At 54.3% G+C, this 12305-nt stretch overlaps 1 protein-coding gene and 1 long non-coding RNA gene across 2 annotated transcripts in view; one reads left to right on the forward strand and one right to left on the reverse strand.

Moving 5' to 3' along the window:
- Positions 1–1953: 1953 nt before the first annotated feature.
- Positions 1954–9403, reverse strand: LOC307114849. The gene is made up of 2 exons (XR_013815045.1): positions 5855–9403; positions 1954–4486 (listed from the first exon to the last, which is right to left on the reverse strand). It is a non-coding gene; the product is annotated as an uncharacterized lncRNA (long non-coding RNA).
- The window catches only part of FAM20A (FAM20A golgi associated secretory pathway pseudokinase), a 33243-nt gene continuing 25417 nt past the window's right edge, over positions 4480–12305 (forward strand). Inside the window, 1 exon segment of the mRNA XM_079797684.1 lies at positions 4480–5710. Within this exon segment, the coding sequence (XP_079653810.1) occupies positions 5316–5710 (395 nt within the window). The 5' untranslated portion in view covers positions 4480–5315.

Below are 12305 nucleotides of genomic sequence, written 5' to 3' on the forward strand. Positions count from 1 at the left end.
TGGGACCCCTTGAGGGATGTCCAACTGACCGTTTAAGCCCGATCCCAATGTTGGGATCGGGCCTAAATGGGCAGTCAGACATCCCTCTCACAATCCAGGACTGCTGGCTCCCAAATGCTCACCTGCCTGCCTTCCTGATTGCCCCTAACCGCTTCTGCCTGCCAGCCTGATCACCCCCTAACCACTCCCCTGCCAGCCTGATTGATGCCTAACTGCTCCCCTGCCAGCCTGTTTGCCCCTAACTGCCGTCCCCTGCAGGCCTGGTCCCCCCCAACTGCTCTCCCCTGCAGGCCTGGGTCCCTCTCAACTGCCCTTCCCTGCAGACCTGGTCGCCCCCAACTTCCCTCCCTTGCAGGCCTGGTCCCTCCCACCTGCCCTCCTCTGCTGGCCTGATTGCCCACAACTGCGCTCCCTTGCAGGCCTGGTCCCTCCCAACTGCCCTCCCCTGCTGGCCATCTTGTGGTGGCCATCTTGTGTCCACATGGAGGCAGCCATCTTGTGTGTTGGAGTGATGGTCAATCTGCATATTACTCTTTTATTAGATAGGATAGAGGCCTGGTGCACAGGTGGGGGCCGGCTGGTTTGCCCTGAAGGATGTCCTGGATCAGGGTGGGGGTTCCCTTGGGGTGTGGGGCGGCCTGGGTGAGGGGCCTGTGGTGGTTTGCAGGCTGGCCACGCCCCCTGGTGACCCAAGTGGAGGCCCTGGTATCTGGGGTTTATTTATCTTCTACAATTGAAACTTTGTAGCCTGGAGCGGAGCCAAGCCTTCTGCTTGCTCCGTGGCGGCAGCCATTTCTGTAGGGATTTATGTATCTTCTATCATTGAAACTTTGTAGCCTTGAGTGGAGGCCTAGGCTGGCAAGGGCAGGCGGAAAGCTTGGCTTCCTCCATTGCCTGGGAAACCCAAGCCTCCCTCCTGCTCTCTGTGGCCGTAGCCATCTTGGTTGGGTTTATTTGCATATTCACTCCTGATTGGCTTGTGGGCGTGGCTGGTGGGTGTAGCGGAGTGATGGTTAATTTGCATATTACTCTTTTATTAGATGGGATATATATATATAATTTTTATTATTTTTTTTTTTAAGAAATGAAGAGGGGAATGGCAGCCAGCAGGAATAGAGCAGATTGCCCTACACATGAAAGGATTGGGGAGTGATGGAATAAAGAGAAGAGGTACAAGCATGTGGGGTGGAGTTGTGGAGGCGGGACATGGAGGGGAAGAAAGGGAGACGGTGAGACCATAAAGATGGACTGTGTGAGAGAGAGGTCTGTATTAAGGATGTTTAGAACAGCAGAGGATCATCACATACCTCACGAGTGGAATTCTCACTTCTCCACCCCCTCCAAAGTGACTGAGTCAAGACCTATTCTAATTTTCAAAGCTTTTTGGAGTCATTTCTATTTATTTTCGCTGTATTGATGTTCTGACACTGACCTTTGAGCCCGTCCAAGATATTGATTTGTGTAACATTTGTTTAATGTTTGTCTCTCCCATGAGTTGTGGACTCACATACTGGATTATGAGTTGCTAGACAACAGTTAAAATACTTTAAGACATGGCTTTCTAAAGACCCCCCAAATCCCAACTTCCCTCCTCCTGAAAATAGATGTGCTGTCAAGGGAGTAAGAACTGAAGCAGGGAAAACACATCTGTTGTTATTCTGGTATAAAAACTCACATGATGTACAGGGTGCTGCTTAGAAGAATTGCATGATCTGAAATCAGCTACACGAGTGTATGGATTTCTTCCGATTCAAAATATAAACACAGCTAATTTAAGTCAAGGTTATTCTTACACATATATTTTGCCCTCTATCCTGTATCTCCTTTCAAAAAAAAATTGATGCAACTTTCTTGACTGCTGACCTTTATTAACCTGCTTATTCTTAATATCAAAGCTCAACACGTTGGTTCAACCATCTCTTTAAGAAGATAGCAAAAGCCAGGATATGAGGCCACAAGGTAAGTTTTTTTATTTTTGGATTTAGTTGATTTTACTTACAGCTTGATTTTTTACATTTCAGAGCATTACACAATTACAATTTTCTCACCTGCAAACAGATACCTTAAATGGAAGTACTTTAAAAAAAATTATCAAATTAGGTACAATAATGCAATAATAACACATATGACATTTTTAATGAAATATTGTAAGTATACAGAAAAGTATGGAGAATAATATAACCAACCTCCATATATTTACACTCAACTTTTCCAGCCTCATCTCCCTTTATATGACCCCCGCCCCCCAGTCATATAAAACTTGGTCGTTTTGATTTGCATCTCTCGGATGATTAGTGCCTTTGAGCAAAAACAAACAAACAAATAAAAAACTTAGTCAAATTTTAACAGTTTGTAATATATCCTTCAGACCATTCTTCTTTCTCTCTCTCCTTCTTTCTTTCTTTCTTTCTTTCTTTCTTTCTTTCTTTCTTTCTTTCTTTCTCTCTTTCTTTCTTATTGATTTCAGAGAGGAAGGGAAAGGAAGAGAGAGATAGAAACATCAATGATGAGAGAGCATCATTGGGTGAACATGGCGGGGAGGGGCGTGTCATATAAAGGAGGTGGGAGATGAGGCTGGCAAAGGAGACAGAAGCCAAACCATGAAAAGTCACCTCAGGAGTGAGCTAGTCCAGAGGCAAGGTGAAGTTATGAAGGCTCTTCAACCATGAGGGCATCAGGGTTGTATCCAAATGCTACAGAGATCACTCTGGCAAGGGTTCTGATGACGTCAAAACACGGGGGGGGGGGCAAAATGGGCCATATTGGAAACAGAGACCAGGTAGGAGCCCGTTTGCAAGAGTCTAAGAAATGACGAGGCCCCGGGAACCTTCGAGGGTAGGAGGAATGGAAAGGGGCGATGGGGAGGCTTGAAACCGAAGGATGAAACAGCAGCTGGGAATAAGCTGGTGTGAACTGAGGGGATGTACAAGAGGCTGGCGGGGAAGCCAGGAGCCAAGATGTGGAGAGTCGGAGCAGGAGCAGAAGGGAGAGGCTCGATTCTGGGAGGGAAAAGGAGAGATTTGGACAAACCTGAGGAGCGCGGCATCTGACTGGCCAATCCTGCCTGTAGCATTGCCACTCTCCCGCTCCAACCCCATTCCCACTTAGAGTCTGACTTCCACATAGTTTTGCCCTTGACCTTTATAGGGCAGGAAAAACGTGCTTAGTTAATCTCCAACCCAGTTAGGCATATTGCTCCCTAATTGAGGCCGGACAAAAGAGTCCACTCGGGGAGCAGGACCCCAGGGATGGGGGAGGACGGGAGGCACAAGACTTGTGAGGCCTCCATGCCGTGTCCTTTGCGAGCCCAGAAAAATGCAAATCAGCTCGCCACTCTTACTGTGCAGGTAACACGGTTCAGTATCTGACTCCTTCATCCACTGGCCATGACCTCAGGAGCTGCAACGTTTCTCTGACACTGGAGACCAGCTGAAGTTTAATTCCAGATAAAAAGGAGGAGGCGGGTCAAGAAACTCTAAAAAATGCCCCTCCCCATACCCAGCTGGCAATCCTATCATCCCGAAAAAGGTCCTTTTCTGGTATCTTCCTTTCCCATACTTTGCTATTTTTGTCTCACTCATGAAACAGTCTCGAACCTACCCCAGGGGTACTCCAGAAACCAAGAAGTCAGCATATTTCTAGCAAACACATTTCACTCTGTCCTGGGGCTGGCTGTTCTAAGCAGGTTCTGTACTTTAATTCACTGAAAGCCGTACAATGACCCCATGGGGAAGGCTCAGTGCTGTCTTCATTTACAGATGAGGGGCTGGCAAAGGCTGCAAGAACCACCCACGAAACCACACACAGATGGGAAGGACCCCGATCCGAACCCACCAAAGTGTGTCTGAGGGTCTTGACTCCAGCAGTGGAAGGAGGATTAACGTGCACGGGAAGCGTCGCTGCCTGGACAAGCAGCTCAAGGCGAAGATGTATTTTCCTGAACATCCAGGGTGGGGCCGCCTCTTCAGTCCCATCAGGCCATCCAGCGGAGGAGCCAGGAGTTCAGGCCTGGGTTCCCCCCGCCGCCTCCCTCTTTCTCAAAAGGAAAATGGGGTGGGGAGGATCCGTTCCCTCGCAGGATCCCGGGAGAGAGCCTACCTTGTGTCCTCGGTGATTCACTTGGGTGGACTACTTTCACCCCAAGCGAAAGGTGAGAGGTCAGAGTGGGGGCAGCAGGAGGCCGCTCCCTCCTGGAGTTCAAGGAAAGTTTCCCCTTTGTAAAGCTCAGGCCCCGTTGGAATCAAGCTCCATCCGAACAGGAAATCACCAAGGTTCTAGGTTCAACTTGGTGCCTTCTTTCTAAAAAGCCAAACTTTTTCATTCACGAAGTGGGGTTTCCTGGGCGCCTACTTCGTGCCGCGCGCGCGACGCACAGTTGATCTGGATGGAGCGTGTGCTCTGTGGGGAGAAACAGGGAGAGAAACGACAACACGCACACGTCTGGCCAATCTTCCAGGAGCAGGGCTTTCAGGGAGCTGTCGTGTGTCTAAAAACATAAAATAAAAAAGGAAGGAAAGCAAAGGTTTCACACACACACACACCCCGCTTGAGCCCCCCGAAGGACAGGGCAGACCCTGGGCTGGGAAAGGGGGAGGCCTGGGGCGAGGGGGGATGGGCGCGAGGAGAGGGCTGGGTGACCAGGTGAAGGGCAGAGCCGGCGGAGGAGTCGGAGTCGGCGGGCGAGCTGCGCCAGAGGCAGGTGCCAGCGGAGAGGGGGCGGAGGTGCGGGCGCCCGGCCAGGCGGGGGAGGCCGGCGCTCCCTCCGCCTCTCGGAGTCGGGCGCGCAGACCAGCTCGCCCGTTGGAGCCGGGGGCACGGGCGTCCCCGCCGCCCGCAGAAGGAGCCGTGGGAGCAGCCGCAGCAGCCGCTGGCGACAGCATCCTCCGGAGAGACAGACGCCCCAGGCTCCGCGGTCGCCTTGCTCCTCCTAGAGGCGAGCGCGCCGCCCGCGCCCTGCGCTGCTGCCCGCCCGGCCCCGCCATCCGCCCGTCCGCGGGGACAGCCACGCCAGCGCCCCCGGCCCTTCACCTGCCGCGGGCTCCCGGGCGGGCGGGTGCGGGGAGAGACAGGGGCGAGAGACACAGGGGCCCCGGAGACACCAGCCCCCTGGTCTCCACTCCGCGCAGAGAAGGAACGCCCGCCGACACCGCGAGACCACGCAGTCCCTGCGCCCAGCTCTTAAGTTCAAGGGCGACGCCCCTCCAAAGCGAAGTTACCCCGCGCGGTGAGCTGTCCGGGCCCTATCGACCCCGACCGACCCTCTGCGCCCCGCGCCCCTCCGCGTCCCCGGAGCCGCCCGCGCGCCCGGCGGGGCCATGCCCGGGCTGCGCCGGGACCGCCTGCTGACCCTGCTGCTGCTGGGCGCGCTGCTCTCCGCCGACCTCTACTTCCACCTGTGGCCCCAGGTGCAGCGCCAGCTGCGGCCCCGCGGGCGCCCGCCGAGCTGCCCGTGCGCGCGCCGCGCCTCCTCCCCGGCCCCGGGCTCCGCCGCAGCCGCCTCGGACCCCCGCACGGCCGCGCACAACTTTTCCCGAGCCCGGCCGGGGACTGAGCAGGACCGCGGTGGCCCCGGCTCCAAGCTGCAGGCCCTCTTCGCCCACCCGCTGTACAACGTCCCGGAGGAGCCGCCGGTGCTCGGGCCGGAGGACTTGCTCCTGGCCGGCCAGGAGGCGCTGCGGTACTACCGGAGGAAGGTGGCCCGCTGGAACAGGTGAGCACCCCTCCGGCCCGGCGGGAGAGCGCGCACCGGCCCGGCCTCCCCGCGCCCCCGGCCCCCGGCCCCCGGCCCCCGCCCCCGCCCTGGCCCCGGGCTCCGAGTGCGCTCCCCACCCAGACCCCACCAGCTGTTGCAGACCTCAGAGTTCAGCCTCAAGTTGATCTCCGGGCTAGAAAAAAGTTCCTCTGCAGCAGCGCAGCCAAGCCATGTTCCCAGCCCCTCCCGCTGGAGCTTCTCTGGCTCGCTCCTTCGCCCAGCCTCTGTCCCCGGGGCCACTTCCGCCCTCTTTCTTCTGGTGGAAAGTCGCCGTTGGACTCGGGTTTTCCAGAAGGAGGTTTCCAAGCAGAGCCATTCCAGGGCTGGTTGGAATTCAGCGCTCCGCGCGCAGGGCGGACCTGGGCGCCTTCCAGAAAGCCGGGCTACTCCCTGCAAACCGGCTCTGCCCCTCGCCCCGCGCCGCCGCCCCGCCAGAGGTCAGCCGGGCCGGAGAGTAAACCGGCGGGTCCCCCTGATAAGGTCGCCGCTCCGTTTTATTGAAAAGCTGGTTTGTCCCTTTCTGGTGAGGGTCACAACCCGAAGGCAGCTTTCGTGTCCTGGGGATTTGGGTTGACTTGGGTCTGAGGCTTGATGCTTTCCCAGAGGAAACGAAAATCTACCTGGGAGTTTTTTAAACCCGAAGCAAAAGATAAAGGAATAAGATCCCACACGTATTTAGGATACAATTAGGAGGGATGTCTCTGTTAAAGCGCGGGGAGGGGAGGTTTTGGAGAAGATGAAGTGGTCAGTGCTGAGATCCCCGGCTCATGGATAAAGCTGCCCTGTGAGGTAGGACTCCGATTTGAAGTACAGACTTGTCTGACTATCACTCACATCCACGGTTCACTTGCGCACCACACTCATCAATTTTCTTAATACAAGAGATTGCAAGATGAGATGTCATGGGGTGAGCAGTCCTCTGGAGCGTGGGGGGCGGGGGGGGGGACCATGGGGAGACCATAAATCGCAGTGCCGGCCCCCGTTACTGTTTGCTCATTATTCTGGAGTGCTGAGACTGCCTGGGGGGAGGGAACTCTCCAGAAATGAAAAAGAGAGTTATTGGCAGAAATCACTGTGGTGAATTTCAGTGGCAACTCTGTGGCTGCTGATTTTCTATGAGAAAGAAAGTGGTTCTCAATTCCGTCGCTAATTGTGTGCCAAAAAAAAAAAAAAAAGAGCAATTGGTGATTGCTTCTCAGACAGTCACTTTGGAGGTTATCTTTATTGCGTCAATCACATGGGAGTCTGGCTCAGTGAACTGGGAAATGCTGCCCTTAGGACATTACATGTCTGCTGAAGAGGGAGGGGCTGCGGGCAGTCCCTTGCTTTTGTAAATGTAGATCAGCCTTCACTTCGTCACAGCGCCGTGGCCTTCAACTTCCCCGGGTTGCTCTGGTCCTGAATATTTCGGCAGGAAAGCAAAACTCTTTCTCACCAATCTGTCCGACAGTCGATACTGAGCTTGGTTTCTACGCCGCCGCCGTCACAGAAGTGCCTTTCCTGGTCAGAAATGATCGTGGTCATTTCACTGAACGTAAATGGTCGGGGAGAGGGAGGGCTGGTGGCCTTGCTGTGTTAACAGGAACGGAGCAGTTTGGTGTGGCTGGTGGAACGTGACAGTGGTGGTATGTAGTCATCCCTTCCTTCGACTGCTGGAGGTCACACGTGAGATTTGTGGGCCGTAGCAGGCTGGTCCGCTGCAGAGAACACACTACCTGCTCCCAAACCGTATTGTAAACGCCAGTGGGGGGGGGGGGGTGTTAGTAAGCGCATCCTTGTTGCGTATACCAGGGTTACAAGTGGAACGAGGAAGACTCATTAGCGTTCATTGGAATCAGCTCAGAGCTCAACTGTGCGAGAGAGTCACTCCTTACCTTAAGGGAGAGAGTGCTCTGACCACTGGGATAGGAGGGCGGGCGGAAGCCTGGCCAGTGGAGGCTCCAGATCACAGTGCAGACAAATACGTAGGACGGACAGCAAAGGAAGGAACAGCGAATGGCCTCGCTCAGGCTCACCTCGTGCACAGACGAACCTTCCTCATTTGGAGCCACAGCCCAGCCACTGTTTGAACACCAGGGGTTGACAGACATGTGTGAAGGCTGCCCTGCCAATAATTACCTGCATGTACTGCTGCCCAGAAGGATTGTATCAGCAAACCGCCTGCCAACCCAGGAGAGGCGCAGGTAGTGAGAGAAGCCACGTCATCATTCTTCTCCACTTGCCGGAGAGGCCATTAGTCTGAGTGAGTGATTTTTTTTTTTTTTTAAACCATCACGCTAATAAGTAATGGTATGAAGCCGGAAATTATCTTTCTATAACTTGAGCTCATTACCAACGGGAGAGAGGTACCAGCCCCTCTTTCCCCCCAGGACATTCCTTTGGGGTTTCAGAGCGTGGAAGATGGAGCTCATCCATTGTTTTGGAGGTCGTAGGCTCTCGATCAGTATTTGCTCATTTGGGTGGCCGTGAGTAGTGGCGGTGAAGGGTAAAAGGCATGCTGTGCGGGGTGGGCTGTGCACGCGCTATCCGACAGGCTGTCTGCGAACCTCCTGGACCCGCTGTTCTTCCCTCCCTTCCTCTCCTTCCTCCTCCAAAATGTAACTAAACGCGGCACCATCCAGGTTAAAATGTAATCGGGGGAAGTGTTTCTGCCACTGATCACGGTGGGCGGGCGAGCAAGCGAGCGCCGGGTTCCATCAGGCATGGTGACACCTGTCTTGAATAGTGAAGAGGAGAGAGCACCACAGGGAGCCAGGGGAAGGCAGTCCTCACGGTTTCAGGCCGCGGACCCCGCAGCCAGACGAAGCCTTTCCCTTCCTAAGGGGTGAGGCGATGGGAGGCAGGGCCGACCTGGGGCCCAGGTAACTCCTGTCCAGGGTGTTACTGTCCTGGAGGACCGAGAGGCCGAGCTTCCGAGGTCTCCCCTGCCCACGAGCTGCCGGGCCAGAAGACATCTGTGCTTTGACATGTCACAACACGGGTGCTTGGCCTGGTCTTCCCGCCCACGTGTCTTCGGTTGGCTCCTCTGGATTCCGCTCGTCTTGACGGGCAAGGTCAGACCGGGTCAGGCCTCGCTGGTGAGAAAACTCTAGCAGCCACCACGCAAACATGAGTTTCCTGCTCTCTGCTTTTCTTTCTTGGCATCTGCCTCGGGCAATCAGGGACGTTACAGGCTCCTGCAGGGACGGACCCAGCGTTTCTCGGGAGGGTGTGCAAACGCCTGTGTTCTTCCCACCGTCGGAAGCTCCTGACGTTCCCTTCCCTCCTGTCTCCGTGCTGTCACTGAGAGAGAGCAATCTGAGTCTCTCTTTGAAAATCACCGCAGAGAGACTGGGCAGCTTTTCAGGAATGACAGTTGTTCAAGGGGAGTACATTGACCCAAGTTTTCCAGGGGGTGGGGGTGGGGGTGAGGAGGAGGGGAGAGCTTTGAGAAGATCCAGAAGCTGAGGCAGATCTAGGAGGGAGGGAGGGGAGAGAAAGAGCCACGATAGCGGGCAGAGCACCAGCTGGAAACGAGAATTGTCTAATCTAGGCAGTTTTGAAAGGAAAGCTTCTTCCCACCATGGCATCTGTGGAATGAAAAACGCAAGCTTTTGATTCTCGCCGCCACTTTTTTTTTTTTTAATCTCTTTCCTGCTTACCTCACGCTGGCCCCAGACCACTGGGAACGTAGATTTATCGGGAGCAGGCCGTTCAGCCCACAGAGCGGATGAAAGCCCGGGTTCTTTCTCATGGGTGACGGCCAGGGGCCTTCCCCCGGGGTCAGCAGGGCCTGGGACCATCGTCCGGTTCTCCGCCTGGGATGCCAGGCTAAGAAAGGAAGCGGCCTCTTCCACGTCCTGTGTGCGGTTAGCAGCGCGAGTGGGGATCCGACTTGTTTCCCACTTCCCTCAGTGGGATCCTTGCTCGTCCGGTTTGGGGAAAGCTATGATGTGAGGGGTTTCTGGAGCCCTGGACCTATAGCCGGAGGAAACGTCTTCACTCTTCCGAAAGTCAAAATCTCTGAGCAGATGGTTCCTGAGAGAGCCCGTCCAGAGGCCCTTCCCCATCCCGAAGCCCGGCCCATGGCCATTATTAGCGCAGCAAAGTCAGGGAGGCTATCAGCGTTGTTCATCCAAGGAGGAGAGGCACTTCCTGTTTCCACATATATCGAAATAAAGCCCCTCAGCCGAGAACTGGAGGATGTTCTTCAGCTGTCCCATTGCTCCCACCCCTTACACACTCGTTTCACCCCAACCAAGTTCTCCCCAATCCTGGGAGCTCAGCTGGCTAATTCTTTGCTTGCAAATCTCTACTCGAAACTTGCTGGGTAGGTGCTAAGTACTTACCTACACTTGCTAACTTAGGCCTCACAACTTCCCTACAAGTAGGTGGGTGTGGCAGACAGAATTCCAAGGTGGTCCCCTGGATTCTCGGCCCTGACGTACACACACCTTCTCCTGAGTATTCAATCCAATGCCCATCCAGGTACTACCATAAGGGCAGCTGATCTTGGCATAGGGAGATTATCCAGGTGTGCTTGACCTCGTCACACGAGCCCTTTAAAAGCAGAGTTTTCTCCACCTGGTTGAAGTTGAGGACGTCAAAGATACAAAGCAGGATAAGGATTTGCTGACTTGAAGTTGGAGGGGGCCACCTGGCACGGGAGGTAAGGGATCTTTAGGAGCTAAGATTGGCCTCCAGCTGACAGCCAGCAAGGAAGCAGGGACTTCAGTCCTACAACCACAAGGAACTGAATTCTGCCAACAACAGGAATGGGCTTGGGAACAGATCTCTCCCCTCCCCCAGCCTCCTGAGGAGAACTCGACCTAGCTGACAACTTTGCTCCAGCCTTCAGCCTTCAGCCCTGCAGAGAACAGAGCCACACTAGTGGACTTCTGACCTCCAACTCTGCAAGCTCCTATGTGGGTGTTGTTTTGAGCCACTAGGTTTGTGGTCATTTGTTACACAGCAATCGAAAACAAACAGTACTGCTGTTTACTTCGTTTTATAGCGGAAACCAGGGACCAGGAGGTTATATAACTTGCCTTCTAAAGTCAGGCAGTAAGCAAACCACAGGCAGGCTTTGGACCTGAGGGTCTGGCCCCAGAATCCATATTCCAACCAGCGACTCCACCCCAGGCATCCTTTGATGTCCATAGGTCCTCACTTTTCTTCATGGGGAAAGGCTGTTCTGACTACCTCCACCCACCCCATCCGCCCCTCCCTGGCAGGATGCATCCTCTCCATATAATACCATATTGCTTTTTATGACTGTGCACTGTCTGGCTTCATGGCGGCTGTCTGGAGCCTCAGGTGACAATAAATAGCCACTTGCTCCCGGCAGGAAAAGCTCCCAGCTTGCCTGTGGTCACACGGACACATCTGTTTCGTGGTTTCCCACAGGGGAGGGCCAGGGTAAATATCTGTGGGACAGATAATTGGGAACAGAGGACATCAGGATTTTGGGGGGCTGTTAGCCAATGGCCTGTTATCTCCCATGACAAAAGCCTTGAGCAAAAACAATCCCAACCATAAGATCGCCCCACCTATCACTTGTCTGCTCCTCCCTATAAACGTCTAAGGCAAAACCACCTTCCTGAGACAGTCTAAAATTTGGATCTGTGGTTCTCTCCAGATTTGGCTGTAGTCTAAATAAAATCAATTGCAGTCGTCTAGATAAAAATCAATTTTTAAAAAATGCCCCGAACTGGGAAAGAGACAGTCAAAAAGAGACTTTCTGCCCTGGCCGGGTTGCTCGGTGGTTAGGGTGTTAGCCCTCAGACTGAACGGACTCAGGTTCAATTCCAGTCAAGGGCACGTACCTCAGTTACAGGCTCGATCACAGGCTCCAGTTGGGGCACATGCGGGAGGCATGTCTCTCTCACATCAATGTTCCTATCTCTCCCCCTCCCTTCTACTCTCTCTAAAAATCAATGGGAAAAATATATTCAGGTGAGGAGTAACCAAAAAAAAAAAAAAATCATAAGAAACACCCCAAAGGAAAGTTGAGAAGGTGCCATTTGCCAACAAGAGGGAATTTCCCGAGCTTCTGGTGCTTTCGGAGAAAGCAGCCAAGGCCAAGATTGTCTTGCGTTCAAGTGGGAAACGCAGAGACCCTGCCTGAGCCAGAGAAATCCATGCCCTGCCCGTGGGCAGGTGCTGACCTGTGCTGCTCCTGTGATTATCCATTAAGCCGGAGGCTGGGAGAGCCTGCGGATCCTGCTGAAGCAGGCTCGCAGCTGGCGGCACGCCGCCCGGGAGGGCGTTTTAAAGAGCCGCCGTGGCGGTGAAGCAGAAGAGCATCTGTGTACCTGTCATTACAGGCGGGCACACACTCAGAAGCCTAATGAAAACCAGAGTACGGAAAGGGGAAAAACAAAAAAAAGAAAGGCTTAGCTCTTTTTGCGGCCTGTCGCTTGGCAGGGTGTCCTGCGTGGAAATGTGAAGTCAGGACAGAGCCGAGTTGGAGCGCCTTGCAGATGCTGGCATCCCGGACTTCCCGTCCCTCGAGCTGACCTTGGAGGCCGAGCTCTGGAGACGGCCAACCTCATTTGGCTTGAGCAAGAGGCAG

This window comes from Cnephaeus nilssonii (assembly GCF_951640355.1).
Source record: "Cnephaeus nilssonii genome assembly, chromosome: 19".
Classification (NCBI taxonomy): Eukaryota; Metazoa; Chordata; class Mammalia; order Chiroptera; family Vespertilionidae; genus Cnephaeus; species Cnephaeus nilssonii.